The sequence below is a fragment of the Staurois parvus genome, unplaced genomic scaffold, assembly GCF_062004578.1.
Source record: "Staurois parvus isolate SC_StPar_1 unplaced genomic scaffold, SC_StPar_1.0 ptg000299l, whole genome shotgun sequence".
Classification (NCBI taxonomy): domain Eukaryota; kingdom Metazoa; phylum Chordata; class Amphibia; order Anura; family Ranidae; genus Staurois; species Staurois parvus.
The window spans coordinates 7,124,525-7,141,736 of NW_028318095.1; the positions used below are offsets into that span (position 1 = coordinate 7,124,525).

Here is a 17,212-nt window from a genome sequence, read left to right on the forward strand (position 1 = left end):
ACCATTCACAAAAAGCACCGCTTCCTGCGCATGATCACTTGGCACCCGGCTGTCATGCCCACACTACAGAAGCCGGGAAGACCGCGCCGCTGGATAGAGGAACGGGTAAGATGAAAGAACAACTCGACGGAAGTGGGAGCGGGTACCTGTCAAATTCAGGTACCCGCTCCCCCCCCTCCCCAAAGGTCAGCAGTCATCTCTATAAGGTCCCGCTGTAGAGCTGAGCGGCCGGCCCGGTATTCTGACACGGCGGCAGTGGAAATACCAGACCGGCCGCTCCATATTCGCTCCATAAGACGCACTGACATTTTCCCCCCTTTTTTGGGGGGAAAAAAGTGCGTCTTATGGTGCGAAAAATACGGTATGTCTGGCTGGAGAGAATGTGCATTATAAGCCATGTTATTGTTGTAATAGAGCTGACTGAAGTAAAAAAAAAAAACTTTAGTGATGTGCAGCTTGAATATTTGTCATGTATTCAGTGAAGGACGAGGCAGATACTGTTCCTTGTTTGTCTGGGATATAGCACTATACTGGACCAATACCAACTCTAGTGGGCTGAATATTTAATCATGAGTAGAAATATCCTTTAATGAAAATAATGGTAATAATATAAACATAAAATGTCTAACAATGTTTAGAATATTAAATAAATTAGACCAAAGCTGGAGGAATTAATGATCACCTACTAAAGACTTTCATTTTTACATGGTGACTGTGATAAAGAATTGGTTAAGGGTCATGAAACCATGAGTTCAGGATCCTGCAAGCTTTAGTCATCTTCCCCAAGTTTACTTTGGACAGATTAACAAACAGTTTGAGAGTAATCCAATGGTGCTTATATATAAAACTTAATTAAGAATTCTACAATCTCTTCTGCAAAGTAAAGCCAAGGTTTGCCATTTACGTTAAACTGTGTGGTGACTGTAAGCTTTCCACATAGTAATTTGCTTTTCCGTCTCTTAAATCAATATAAAATACCCAGTCTTTGTGCTGAGATGTGTTTTTGGTAATGAAAAAAGTAATTCAGCTCCATGTCAAGTAGGTCAGACATTAGGAGAATATTCCTAGAGCGTATTTCATTACTTTTATAAGGTCCCTTGCTTATTTATGACTTTCAGACTTATTTGGGCCACAAGGTCCCAGTTCAGATCTGAGTCTCTTTGGTTATTAATGTCATTAAATTATGTGCACTTGCCCTACTAGTCCTGATAAAACGATTAAGTTATCAAATGCCTGCACTTTTTAAAATTTTTTCCCTCTTAGGTTTTGTATAATTTATTTTTTTGCCAGTACTTACTTTTTTTAAATTGTATCTAGTATTTATTGTTCAATAGAATTATCAAGTTGCGGATCTTCACCTCTCTTTATCAACAGAATAACTTTCCTATATTCTATGAATATTGTATTGTTATTACAGTGGAAACTGACAACAGTATAATTCCAAATTAGTGTTAATACAGGGGTGTCAAACTGGCAGCCCTCCAGCTGTTGCAAAACTACAAGTCCCATCATGCTTCCACCTTTGGGAGTCATGCTTGTAACTGTCAATCTTGCAATGCCTCATGGGACTTATAGTTTGGAGGGCTGCCAGTTTGACACCTGTGTGTTAATACATTACATTTTAATCCATGCATAAAGTTTTATAACCATTTACTTGACCCTTGACTACTGTATTGATTTTGCTATTGCACCATAATGTTTTAACTATCTATTAATAAAAGTATTTAAATTATATAATTTCCTTTTCTATGCTGAGTTTTTAACATGGCAAATACACACACTGGCCACTTTATTAGTTATACCTGTTCAATTGCTTGGTAACACAAATTGCTAATCAGCCAATCACGTGGTAGCAACTCAATGCATTTGGGCATCTAGACGTGGTGAATACAACTTGCCAAAGTTCAAACTGAGCATCATAATGGGGAAGAAAGGGGATTTAAGTGACTTTCATCGTGGCATGGTTGTTAGTGTCAGATGGTCTGGTCTGAGTACTTCAAAAACTGCTGATCTACTGGGATTTTCACGCACAACCATCTCTACAGTTTACAGAAACTAGTCCGAAATAGAGAAAATATCCAGTGAGCGGCGGTTGTGTGGACGTAAATGCCTTGTTGATGTCAGAGGTCAGATGATAATGGGCAGACTGGTTGCTGCGACATTCAGATGGTAGGATCAGAATTTGGCATAAACAACATGAAAGCATGGATCTATTCTGCCTTATCAATGGATCAGGCTAGTGGTGGTGTAATGGTGTGAGGGATATTTTCTTGGCATTAGCAAGGTGTACCTAATAATAAAGTGGCCGGTGAATGTAGATACATACGTTATTGGAATTTTAGTTTCAAATATAACAGGCTTCTTTAAATATTTCTCATAATGCTGTCTATCACACTCTTGGAACATCTACTTTGGGATAAAAAGGCTACTACCCTTAGCCCCGGTCAACCGGTCCTCTTCCCTGTTAATCCCTATGCAATTTCAAGTGACCCACAGAAATACTTGCACACAATACCAACCCTGGAAGAGAAGAGGCAATATACTTCCCTTTCCTGTGGTCCATGAGTTGAAATGCCTTTTTGCTGCTTCCCAGTTTCTTGGTGAGTCAAACATCTGTTACTTCCTCCACACTCAGTAGTTTCTCTCACCAACTTTACGTCTTGTAGTGATGTAGGAGCTGGTGGAAGGAACCCCAGCATGTGGTGGAGGAACAGATATTCCACATTCCCAGAAGTATGGACTAAATGCAGTAGCTGGAGAGCAGTGAAGCAGCAACATTTCAACAAAAATACCAACAGAAAGGTAAGTATATTGCCTCCAGTTTTACAGGCTTGGTATTTTGTGACACCATAGTGTCATAATCATAAACATTAATAAACAAAAACCCTCTCAATAATCAAAAGCAGCGGTCACCTGCTTATGAATCTGAATTTTTTTTAAATTATGTATTTGTGAGCTAAAAAGGGTCCCAACAGACCATTTTAAAAAGTCACAATCTTATAATTGAATAGCAGAAGCCTCAATATTTCTACCACAATATCCATAATATTAAATATATTAAAAACCCCATATAAGCAGATAAATCATTTGTATTGAACCTGCCTGGCGGGCTGACCTGGAAAATCTGGATCAGAGACCTCACCACTAGGTCAAAGAAATTGTGTGATTCTGCTCTTCAATATGTGCCATAACAAAAATATCAATATTGGACTGGCTTCTAAAAGAGTAAGCAAAAATATTTAGAGCTCTCAGAAAAATGCATACATTTTAGGCTAGAAAATAATTATTGTTTAAATGTTCACAACTCTGTATAAATAGTAGAGACTCAAGTTAACACATTGAAAATATGTAGACTTATTGATATTTTTTGAGCATTGTCTAAATATTACCCTTTCTGAACGCCCATCCAGACATTTATGTCTTTTTCTGAAATAGAACACATCTTTATTCAGATCAGTAAATTGAGACCTGCTTATCATATTAAAAGGGAACAATTGTTTACATGTGTTTTTGATGTGCGATTGATGATCTGCACTTTTGATGTAACTGAATGGAATCTCATAAGTGGCCCACCACTGTATGACTTCTCTTGATGTTCTATGAAAATTATTTCCTATAGAAGAGCACAATGCACATTTGCAACATACCTCCAAGTCAGATATCCACTTTCGTTTAAAAATTAATGTCCTAACCATGCATTTATGAAAATGCAACAAAACCATTTGTATATTTTGTTCTATAAGAGGTAACTGCTGTAGCTTTTCAGTGTAATATGAATCTGGATCTAAGTTGTTTACTGCTCTTCAAGTCGGTCTGTAAAATGCTGCGTAACAAAAATGTAGGCAAACTGAATGCTAGATTCAACAGGAACTCATGTCTTATTTATTTATGTACTTTGATGGTCTGAATCACTCCTCAGTTTCTTAAATTGCTCTAAAACACACACTGTGGGCTCTGTGCATATATGTCAGTGGACCTAGGGAAAAGTTGAAGGAGAGGGCCTCCATGGTCTAAAAAATTTAATAAAAAGATAAATCCTCAAATCTGCACATGGATTTTGGATAAGCTTGTCACATACCTTGTCAAAAGGTCCTTGCATGACTCACTTGATACTGAACTAGGAAGGGGTGCTGGGGAATGTTTTGAGTGACAAAATCTGTTAGCTAAAGTTATGTACACTTTTAATACCCAATCGCATACAAGAGGAATAAAAATCTGTTAGCTAAAGTTATGTACACTTTTAATACCCAATCACATACAAGTGGAATAAAAATCTGTTAGCTAAAGTTATGTACACTTTTAATACCCAATCACATACAAGTGGAATAAAAATCTGTTAGCTAAAGTTATGTACACTTTTAATACCCAATCACATACAAGAGGAATAAAAAATATTTTTAAGAAACAATTTTTTTTTTGCACGTTTGGCTAATTGAAGTGAATGCACCCACAACTTAGTAAGCAAAATGAACGTTCTCTTCACTATAGTAACTTATTCTCCTTGCCTGCACATACTTTCCCTGATTATTTTATTTATTTAGTTTTTGCTCAAAATATACAAAAAGCTTATGGTTTATTGAACCCTTTAGTATGCACCCAAATTGAAATATCATCTTTGAGTGGACTGACCTTTTATATAACCTCTCTATGTATTCATTGCTGTTGTTTCTAATGTGTCTTTTCTATTTATTCTCTTCCTCTCATGCAATCATTTCCTTGACACCAGTTTCTGCTGTGAGGAATAAAGGCAAAGGTAAGTTTTATTGTTGCATCCAGACTGGTGTGTGAGTAGTAACAACATTAGACCAACATAGTTGTGTGCTAATGTAATAGTTATTGTGTACACAATGTTGTTTTGGCTGGTGCTCATGTAACATTTGTGGTGGAGCTTGGAAGCATCAAATACCTTTTAAGTGATTACCTAAAGATATGTGTATGCTGGTTTGTAGTAAATTCAAGCCAGCTACTCGGTATCATCCATAAAATAGGAGTCTTTATTGGCTACATGATAAAACACGACTGTGTCAAGTTAACATGTTTTGGCTTTAGTAGCCTTCCTCAAAGCACTATGCGATGAGGAAGGCTGACACAGCTGAAATGTGTTAGCCTGACACAATTGTGTTTTATCAGGTAGCCAATAAATATTCTTATTTTATGGATGATATTGAGTAGCTGGCTTGAATTTAGTATTATCCCTGTTATCTGGGTATGGGGGCATGGAGCCAAAGCACCGGTTTCCAGCCATAAGAAGCTATACTTGTGGTTGAGTGTGGGTATTGTATTCCTTTTTTAGCTGGTTTGTATACCTTTTACTGTACTCTTCCAAATATTATTCATTGATATGACCAAAAAAAATATTTTAGGTTGCCTCCTACCTTAGTGCCTGCTGACACTTGTGTGGAGACCTGCATTTTTCTGTACTGGAAAAACACAGGTCTCCACAAGGGCACACAAACAATAATGTGCTCTGTTCACATTAAATGCAGGTGTCTGGTGTAGTGCAGAGCCATGCAGAAATCTGCAGCATGTCTGCATTTTTTTTTTCATCTCTCCAGAGTGTTTTACCTGTCTGTGGGTTTTTATACACCACGCTTTGTGACATTTTAACAAAATTCAGAAACAAATACAACAGTGCCTAGCATTTTAAAAATGTAATCAACTGCCCTTACTCCCCAAAGCTCGTAGAGAACGGACAGCAACCTGCACAGGAAAGCTGACCGCTGTTGTGTGCGGGTACTGTAAATTATCTCTAAAGAGCCAAAACTACAGCACACAACAGTGATGCAGCCTGTTACCAAATGTACCAAAGTGTGATGAGTTCGCCAGAACGTGTTGTGTTTATGGGGCCTTTTGTAAAAACAGTTTTGCCATTTTTGGGATTTTAATCAATAATACAGGATTCAGCACAACTTCTATACAATAATCTCTTTAAAAAAATGCTGAATTTGGGGGCTTCCTATTTCATGTTTTTGAAGTATCTCTAAAGTTGAAGCTTTTTTTTTTCTTCAGATAGGGTAGAGCATCACTGCCAAATTTCAAACTGTGGCCTGATGCAGCCATTTGCTTTATCCAGTCCTTGGTGTACTGGTCCTCCCACCAATACAGAATACTATTCCTCCCATGGACACCAACAATGAGACACTTTTTTTATGACATCAACAATGGATCATTATTCTTCCCCCTGACATCAACAATGGAGTATTATGAATACCAGGGGTGATATCAATGGGTAACACTCTTCCTATTAACACCCTCAATGGGGCACTATTGCTACCATTGATACCACCAATGGAGCACCCCACTGATAACAACAAAGGGGCACTGTTCCTCCCAATAATATTAATGGTGGACACTATTCATCATCCTAATGACCACGGGCATTATGCAATATTTTACTCCCACTGACTGCCAAGCCTGAACCCCTTAAAATCCTGAAGGACAGTAAACTGGTCCTTTGTTTAGAATGTTTGGAGACCCTCTGAATAGGGAATGGTTAAAATCTAAAAGAAGTTTTAACAATGCAGCACTAGAAACACTAGTATTACAAACTAAACATATAAGTTAAGTTAAAAAAAAACACGTGAGCCACTCTAATAATAACATAAAAACTATTAGAAATGAAAAAATCTAACAATTAATGTCCATTTCACCAATAAATAGAAAAAAAGTTCAGATAAATGTGTTTGTGAAGAAATTCAATATTCCACATGGTGCTCCACTCCAAATAGTTGATTAAATGGTGCTCCAGGAAGAAAAGTGAGAAAGTCCCTTGGCACACCCCCTGGAAAACCTGAACTCACCAGAACATGGATGTAATGCATTTATTAAAAAAAGATTGAATTCCATTACTCCTTCTGGACCCACCAAACTCCAGAGAACATGGGTTTAATATGTTTAATCAAAGATAATTATTCCTCCAATCCTCTGGACACTCCAATCTACACTAATAGGATGAAGGGGATACACAGAAAGGTACTTATCATGTAAAACTGCCACAAATATTTATTAAAATGCAAAACACATAAAAATGCACTCACATTGCTTGGTGCCCTGCAACTGTCAGCACAGACATACACATCTCAGTAGTGAAAAGGAATCACAGCTGTTCTGCTTGTCATTCTTTCCACATTGCACTCCAAAACACCATTAGTGACGTCACTGCCATTCAGATCCACCTCAATGCGTTTCTCCCAGTCGGCTTCCTCAGGCGGTATAATTCCACCCTGGAGGCATCACCCAAAAGTACATAAATTTCCATATCTTAATACAAAAAAGGCACTTTAAAAATGCCATCTAGGAAACCACAGCCCTTGTTGACCTGTTTTTTCTTTATAAGGCCTCCCCACAGGCCAGGGGAGACTGGCAGCCCTCTCTTGGGTTACATTTGCACATGTTATGTGTGGGATGATTTCTTTGTAAATAAATTGTTGATATTTTGAAGACAAGCACCACAGTCCAAGTCTGAAGAAGCAATTGTGTCATGAAACGTATTGACATGACATATTGATTTCAGGGCACACATATCTTATTTGCTTTATATGAGCCCTCCGTTTTAACTATATTTATAAAGTGGGATCATTTCAGTGCTTTTAAAAGATATGTGTAAAATAAAAAAACTGTTTTGTTTTATCATTGGTTTCTGTGAATATTTATTTCTGGTATCCTGGATGGCATATTTTATTTAGAGCATCAATATCACCAGGATGGTGAGCTTTTGAGTCAAGTAATTAAATAGGAAACACTGATGATTTTTCTGTATTCCTTACTTATGTCCTTCTTATGAAGAGCTACTTGTCCTTTGAAAAAAAATGTAATCATAAGTATAGTCATGAGTTCGGGTTCCTGTTCCTGCCATGAAAGGACTTGATATTGTAAATCTTAAGATTTAAAACACTATAGTAGATTTGCATTCAGATAGGCACACTATAACCATATTAGTTCTGCAACAGGGTAATGTTGTGTTTTGATGATAACATAACCAGGGGCGGACTGACAACTCATGGGGCCCCCAGGCCGTAGGAATTCATGGGGCCCCTGTGTCCTCGCCAACACTTAACCACACCCAAAAAAGCCTATGAAAGATATCAAGAGCATCTCGTGGGACCCCCTACTGACCTCAGACTCTTGGGCAGTGCCCAAGTGCCTGAATGGTCAGTCCGCCCCTGAACATAACATTACTTGGTATAGGTATTTCTCAGTTGATTTATACTTTTGGTTCAGCATATACTGTCTAGCACCAATAAATATTAACAGTGCTAAGTATTTTTCTAAAGAGACCCTGTCACCAGACTATTCATTTCAACAAAAATCTTCCCATAATATTATACATACATTTAGAGTGTGTTATGCATGTGGTTTACCTGTAGAAGCTTCCCTTGTGTAGATATCAGAAAGCCCCGAGTCTGGTGCCGGATGCCTCCATCTAGGATGTGATGTCGTGGGCTGGGCAAGAGGGGCAGCTTCCCCAGCAGAGATGTTTACTGTATAAATGGGAGTGCCATGTGGTGAACTCATTCTGCTACAAGGCTGACAGGAGTAGTGACATCAGCACCACTACTCCTGTCAGCCCAGTGCTGGGAGTAGCAAGGAGAGAACTGGGAGGACGTGTGAGCTGTGTTCTTTTTTCCTCTCCTCCTCCTAGTGACATTTCATTAGGCTGTATTGGCCACAGCTTGATGCTGGGCAGTGGTTTGTCTCACACTGCACTGAAAAAAAGTAGGGCATGCCACAGCCTTCACCTGGTGTGAATCTACCCTCACAATTGCTGCATATGTTTGCTGTAGTTTATAATTTAAGCTATTTTAAATATAAAGAAAAAAGTCAAAAGACATCAACACAAGCATGTGTCCATTGCTAAGTCTGCAAAAACTGATATTTTCCACATGTTTTATCCTAACATATTAGCTAGTAATGCTTAATTTATAGCTGGGTGATCTGACATAAACAACCCCTAATTTCTCCCTACCCCTTCATAGCTACATGCTCCACTATGACTGGCATGCTTTTTTGGCTCTGGTGTAAGGAGACCAGTAGAGGCATAAAACACAGCAGGAAGGTCCCACAACATCAATGGGAACTTGCAGGTCCACACAAAACCTGACTGACAGATCTGGAGCTGGGCAGTGATTCTGACCAGCAGATGACTGCTGGGGGTAGGATCCCCTAAGCTTGCAAATAATGAAGGGGGGGACCCAGTTTGGCATCTTTGCCCTGGGTGCTAGATGACTTTTTCCCAGCACTGGTGATGTCAGCAGCCACAGTAATCTCAGAACTAATAAAAGCAGGGTGTAGCGCTAAAATAACAATATAAATGACATAAGGCAAATGTTTGCACTTATATCAAATAACAGAAGCACACTGAAATAAAGTGACTTAGTAATATGAAAACGTGTCAGTTTCATAAATAATGATTACATGTACTGTACGCATCATAAAAATAGCACATAAATGAACATAAAACTCAAGTGCTTGTATCTAGATAAAGTGATATACAAAGTGATAACTATATCACTTGATGGTGACCAATATTGTGCAAAGTGCCAGACGTATTAACCAAATAATAGTCCACAATTAAGGTGCATGAAAGATCATGGTGATCTTCAAAATCCAGTGATCTGATCCGGTATTATGATGATGTGATTCATATAATAGGATTTCGCACTCACCAGATATGCAATCAGACTGAGTATTTAGAAATACCAATCTCAGAATACTGGAGGTCCCTTTATGATCTGGTCTGGTCAGGTGCCACTCACTGTCCGGTATCCACTGCCACACTTGGTACAGCCGTTCTTGTCTGTGTGAACGGCGGCGGCCTCCGGCAGGCGGGAGAGACATGAAGAGGGAGGGGAAAGAGACACAGCGGGCCGCCTCACACACAGGCTCCATCCTGATCCCGGGAGGAGACAACAAAATAATCCCGACCTAACAACCCCGAGAGCGGAGGAATGGGGAGGAAAGGAGACGAGACCGACGAGTCTCAGAACTGTCACTCAAGTGACACCTTATAATATTTCCTCCGCTTCTCATACTTGTTATTACATACAATTTTATGTAGGGAGATGAAGGAGTTAGGCCAGCACAGAGAGTAATTAGACACAGACAAAAGAGGAGAGGGATATGACGTGCAAGGAAAGAGGGAGCTGTGCTAGAGAACTGACTCTTGCTGAAGTAGTCACATTTTCTAGCATGTTCAAAAGCACATTGCAAATGTTTAAGAAAATAAGGAAAGGAAAGACTCTGCAAGTAAGCATTTAAAAAAACTTGATTTGTATTTATCAGCATTTTTTTAACTGGTGACAGAGTCTTCTTAGGCAAAGAATGCATTAAGTCAAAAGTAACATACATTTTGTAAATAACCAAATAGTCCACACCTGAATATCTATTTAGGATTAAAAGGTCAATTTTTTTAGCAGAAAAATCAGCTTTTGCCAAAATCATTCAGCTCATCTCTAGAAAAGCTAAGCTATAATATTTTGTTTTCAAATTTAAATTATGAATTGTATAATAACATGTAAAATAGACTAAGTAGGTCAATAAAATAATAATAGCAACAACAGCGCTAACAAAAACTGCTTGTAAATCAATTTCAATGTTCACTTGCTACCTAATTTATCCCACCAACTTCAGGTGCCATTGTAACAAGATAATCAATGTTTTTCAAGTTACCTGTCAGTGGTCATAATGTTATGGCTGATATATACAGTATATATATATATATATATATTTATATTATATTAAGATACAGTACAATATTATACCTGCTGTTATATTTTTCTTACCCCATTTTCTGAATATTGCTTTAAATGTGTACACGACCAATTTACAATATTTTAGTAGTACCCAAATATCTCTATTATTTTACATTATTGATCCAGTGTGTATTGTTCAGTCAATGCATATTGGGTAAAAAATAAATGATTGAGACAGAAAGTTTTGCTTGAACTGGAGGCACACAAGGCTAAAGGTGAGCTAATTGGTCCTTATGACAGACCTTGACTCTATTAGGGCACTTTCAAGTAACACTTTAGAAGCTTCAGTACACAAGGGTACATAGGTTACTATAAGATAATATAAATCAAATCCCCCTACGGTGTTATTTTATCAAAGGCTAATTGGATTCCTGCAAGCCTCAAGAAACACTTAAAGATGACAAAGCTTTCAATATTCTTGTGGCAGAAAACAAATTTATATCTCCATACCAAATGGAACCAAGAACACCTAAGGCCAAAATAGATGCTGCTCTATAGGATTTTCACTTATGTGACCGGCTCAGGCTGAAGCATTGTCAGCTAGAGTAAATCTATAAGAGAATCAGGCTAACTTCTACCAGTGGGCTAAGAAAGAGAATTATGAAAGTCTGAAGAGTGTATTAAAAAGTTCCAAAATAGAAACAGAAATTCTATCTTTAAAGGTACACTCCACATCATTATTGTCCAGTTGTTTAGCAATGGGAAAGCATTGAATTCATTTTGTGGTGGGGTAGGCATCACTGTGGACCCTAGAAGGAATATATTGCCACGTAAGTCCCTAACTGATTTAATGCACCATATTCTGTTAACCTATAACTTAAATATAATTTTTGAGGGCACAGACCCTTTATTTCTTTCAAGTTGTTCTGAGTTGTTGCATCACATAACGTACTTTGGAAAGTGACCTTATATGTACAGGTCGGTGTTCATTGCCTTGTGCATGACCTAGAAGCTTAGAGGAAGTGTACAACTACAAAATGTGATGCATTCCCATCTGAGAATCTGGCTAAGCATTACAGTTACTATATGAATGCCTAACTTTAGATACAGTTGTGTCCAAAATTATTCAACCCCCACTGAAATTGAGTGTTTTGGCCAGTTTGACATTGCTTTTGATCATTCAGTCATCTTGCTTACATTTACATTAAAGAGGCACTTGTAGGTCAGACAAATATAACATAACAGTTATAATGAAATAACCACAAATGTCTTTTCTGTGCTCACAGCATTATCAGTTTTATTCAACCCCCAAGTGACATTCAATCTTAGTACTTAGTACAGCATCCTTTTACAGTTATAACAGCTTTTAAACGTGAAGCATAGCTTGACACAAGTGTCTTGCAGCGATCTACGGGTATCTTCGCCCATTCTTCATGGGCAAAGGCCTCCAGTTCAGTCACATTCTTAGGCTTGCGCACTGCAACTGCTTTCTTTAAGTCCCACCAGAGGTTCTCAATCGGATTTAAGTCTGGTGACTGCGATGGCCACTCCAAAATGTTCCAGCCTTTCCTCTGCAACCATGCTCTAGTGGACTTGGAGGTATGCTTGGGATCATTGTCCTGTTGAAAGGTCCAACGTCTCCCAAGCCTCAGGTGTGTGACGGACTGCATCACGTTTCCATCCAATATCTCCTGGTACTGAAGAGAATTCATGGTACCTTGCACACGCTGAAGCTTCCCTGTACCTGCAGAAGCAAAACAGCCCCAAAGCATGATTGACCCTCCACCATGCTTCACAGTAGGCAAGGTGTTCTTTTCATCATAGGCCTTGTTCTTCCTCCTCCAAACATAGCGTTGATCCATGGGCCCAAACAGTTCTAATTTTGTTTCATCAGTCCACAGAACACTATCCCACAACTTTTGTGGTTTGTCCACATGGCTTTTGGCATACTGCAGTCGACTCTTCTTATTCTTTGGAGACAGCAAGGGGGTACGCCTGGGAGTTCTGGCACGGAGGCCTTCATTACGCAGTGTGCGTCTTATTGTCTGGGCTGAAACTTCTGTACCCACATCTGACAAATCTTTTCTCAGTTCCTCAGCAGTCACACGGGGACTTCTCTCCACTCTACGCTTCAGGTAGCGCACAGCAGTCGAAGTCAGCATCTTCTTTCTGCCACGACCAGGTAGCGTTTCAACAGTGCCCTTTGCCTTGAATTTGCGAATGATGCTTCCTAAGGTGTCTCTTGGTATGTTTAACATCTTTGCAATCTTCTTATAGCCATTGCCCTTCCTGTGAAGAGAAATCACCTCTTCTCTTGTCTTCCTGGACCATTCTCTTGCCTTCACCATGTTTGTAACCACACCAGTAAATGTCTAGAAGGAGCTGAGTATCACAGTCATTTTAAAGCTGCCTAATTGGTGCTTATTATGCTTGATTGCTGCTCGGTGACATCCACAGGTGTTTTCAATACCTGATGGAAAGCACCTGTATGAACCTCTGTTCTTCAGAGTGGTAGTCTTTAAGGGGTTGAATAATTGTGGCAATGAAGAAACCACATAAGAACCATTTACTACTGTATTACATAAACAATTGATGTCATTTTAGTTGCATTTGGGTAGTTACAACGTCCTTGTAGGATTTGATTCTGAATACAATTCCAAATGTACACTATAGTCCCTAAACCCCTTTACAGCATTGGGGGTTGAATAATTTTGGACACAACTGTACATTTTGCATTTGTTATCATAACTTGGTTACCCCACTTAGAAAACAGAATTTTTGTCACTTTTGTGATCTTCATATATTCGAAAGGGAACCTATGCAGGACAGTTTGTGAGTTGAATACATTGTCCAACACAACTATGTGAGGTGGGGTGGAGAAGAGTTCTTTCCACTGAGAAGTCCTAAGGGGAAAGAGTGCCCCACTCCATACAAAATGGATTAAACCATTTTGAATGAAGCTTCCTTTTAAAATAAAGGTATCATTATACCTGACAGTATATTACTGTGAGCAGCTGATCTCCTTTTGAGCATTCCTATTTCAGGATACTATAATCAGCTCCCTCATCCATCCTACACCTAGGCTTCAATGAGCAATTATGTACTTGAGTTGGTTGAACCCAGCTCCCTAACAAATCTTAAAGCCTAGCTCTGGTTAAAATATAAACCATCTTCCTTCCACCCATTCTGCATTTTTTCTTACTTTGTAAATAAGGTATACTTACCTAAGTCTGCTATCCATGTCCCTCGCCAGTGTTGTTTCTGGGTGCACTAACCAGTGCTCCACATATGCCATCAAGTCCCTGATAGTCCCATCGTGATAATGCCACTCCTCTTCCAGAGAGAGTCCTGCTGTTAGATAGGTGTCTAGGTCACTGTCACATAGACAGCAACATGGACACCTAAAGCAGAACAACATCAGATGTAAACTGTAGGTGCTGCAGTGTCATGTAACATTGGCTTTACCTAAGTAAAAGGGGAATTTAGATATAACATTTTTATTCTAGTGATGAGTTAGAGGGGGATGGGAGGTAGGGGTTTAAAGATGTTCTTGCGTCCTGGAGTTAAGTTTAACTCAATTTCCTGATTAGAGTTGTTATAAATTGGAGAACATAGACCAAGCTTTTAGTTGACAGACAGACCAACTGCAGTTACAGAAAATAGTTAGAAAGTATTTGAAATGCGTTTAAATGGCAGAGGCATGCTGCATAACTTATACCCTATGGATAAATACAATATTTCAAAACTTCAGGCCCTCTTTAAGCAAATTCAGTTTTGATAAGCTTCCAAAACTGTAGTATATTTATCTATGATTGTTATTTAAATGTCTTTTACATTCTCATACAGGCAGAACTATGATTCATTGGAAAACCCTGGCTTGAAAAGTATGAGAAATCTTAGTTTTACCAGCGTGTTGCTGCAACTAGCATTTAAAAAGGATTTTTTTTTTAGAATAAATTACTCAAAGTTCAAGGCCAATATTCTCAAATATATGATGCCATGCATGACACCAATATCGTGCAATTTATCCCACTGGTAACAATGGGGAATATTGACTGATGCTTGTGCAATGAATAGCACTGTAATTATTAGGAAGGCGAGGGACAATCTTTCTGCCTCCTGTGCTGGGTTAAAGCTATGTGTGCGCCTAGAGTTTCTGCAAACATTATGCGATCTCTATTCGTTTAAGAGGTTTCTAGGTCAGGAGCAAGAATAAGTACCTACTTGTTACAATAAATCCTATTGGCCTCCCATTGCTTTGGCAACATAATTTCATGGTTGCGACAGGGAACACACTGCAAGGCTTTTTCATCTAGCAATATCCATCTTTTTCATTCCTCTCGATATTGAACATTTTCTACATTAATCTATTCTAAACTGTGCTGCTGTTAGGTCATAAATAATCAGATTTCTTCCCCGAGAGTTATGCCGGGGGTTTATGTTGAGAGTTTCAGAGATGCATTGCCATTGTACTCAGCATTGTACGTTTACATTGTTGCCTGTGTTTGAAGTCATCAGCATTCTACTGCTCTTTGTCTGGCATGCTGTCTTCATTTCAAGGTATGCAGCAGGTAAACTTCACTGTATAAATTATATAATAGAAACAATTGTTAGTTCAGTGATCTTACAGAGAATCCGTTGTTTTGTTTTTTCTATGTTATATAGCCAATCATTTGAGGACACATGACCATTACACTTAAACTATCTGACCAAAAATAGTGTGCAATCAAGAAAATGTACCTGAAAAGTATATTGCAATGTCTAACGTGTCCCTTTCATGGAAAATTTACAATGTTATAATTTGCTTAAAGTGATTGTAAAACTTCTTAACCCCTTCTGGCCCTTTAAGGGGTTTCTTATGCTGGGAGGTGGGGTTTATGATCAAGTGACTGCCATGATTGGGTGTCACAGCAGTCACATAATTGGAAAGCTCCCAATCGCAAGTAGCTTTTTGTTCCGGGAGCTTTTCTTTAGGCACCATTAATGGTGCAGGACGCGCTGTTGGCACAAGCTTGTTTACATTTCAGTACACCAATATGTGGCCTCTCAGCGTCAAGGTACATCCACCAAGAAGCCACATATTTGCATACTCTTGGAGCAAAGAAATTAAAAACAAAAAAAACAGGTCTACTTTTGAGTCCCCCATCTGCACTTCTTGCTCCAAGCTGCTTACTATGGGGCAATCATGCAGGCTGGCTTTGTGTGTCCATAGCTCACCCTTGCCCTCCTCTCCTTCATTAGTGGCTTTGATTGACAGTAGCAGGAACTAATAGCTCCCACTGCTGTGTCTGAGCTGTTGAGGAGGGAGAGAGCTGAGAAAGCTTCTACTTTCATTTACACCACTGGATTGAGCTCGGGCTCAGATAAGTATAAATCCTCTTTTCTGACCTCTAGGTCAGGTACCACATTCTGTCCACTCTCGTTAGAGCCAGAGATAATCTCTTCTTCAACCTCTGGGTTGGAATCCAGCCCCTCCTGCTCCCCAGACATTACAGAGTAAGGGAAAGGATGGGGATGGGAGTCCTGCATACTGAAGGTTTTTTACCTCAATGCAGGAAATGCATTAAGGTAAAAAACTCCAGCCTTTGGAACCAATTTAACCCACTGTGCATCTAGCCCAATAAAAATGTTATCAAAATGATCCTCAAGCCTATATTCTACAGAGAGTAAATGGGAAAAAAGCCAAAGATTTTCTAGCAATAAAGGCCTAATATACTGTAAGTACTATCTAAAATTCTTTCTTACAAAGCCTGCAAATGTCATCCTAGTATATACTACATTTTTTATCTTCCTATGAATCCATAAGTAGTGGAAGTATTTTATATATATACTGGCTACAGTCTTAGACAAAGTCTAAGAATATCAGCCTAGTATGCAGTATGCTACCTATATTTCTTACCTTCCCATAGATCCATAAAATGTGGAAGTATTCTGTCTATACTGGCTGCCAAAAAATTCTCCAAATTACTTATTTCTCGCAAAGCCTATGACTATCAGCCTAATATATGCTCCTTCTCTAACCTTCCTAAAATCCATACACAGCAGAAAATTCTACTTGAGCTGGCTACTAAGAAATTCTTCCTCCAAATCACTTGTTACTACTAATGCCTGCAAGTGTCAGCCTAGTATATATTACTTTTATTACCTTTCTATAATAAATAAATGGCCAAAACTAGACACTATACCCTATACTGGACCCTATACTCTCTGATAAGAAATAAAAAGTGCTATTAAAGTGTCCTAAAACCAAAACATAGTGCTCACCTCTTCATCACTTGTCTCCTGGTATGTTCAGGTATATTTTGTAACATAAAATTGCAAAAACCAGGGCTAATCTTTCGGTCTGAAGTTTAACCAGCTTTTACTTTTCCTTCCTTGTGTTCTCCATTTATCAACATGCCATTGAAATGTTTAAATAAAAACTTTTTGTTTTCATTCCATAAATTATTTTAGATCCAGTGCCATTCTCACTAGGTCTATATGCCTCTCAATACAATGCAGGCAGGTCATGGCTAATTGGA

At 38.7% G+C, this 17,212-nt stretch overlaps 1 protein-coding gene across 1 annotated transcript in view; it reads left to right on the forward strand.

Moving 5' to 3' along the window:
• The first annotated feature begins 4,668 nt into the window (after positions 1-4,668).
• Positions 4,669-17,212, forward strand: part of CADM2 (cell adhesion molecule 2) — a 565,882-nt gene continuing 553,338 nt past the window's right edge. The window contains exon 1 of the mRNA XM_089682919.1: positions 4,669-4,753. Within this exon, the coding sequence (XP_089539045.1) occupies positions 4,672-4,753 (82 nt within the window). The 5' untranslated portion in view covers positions 4,669-4,671. The remainder of the gene's footprint in view (positions 4,754-17,212) is intronic.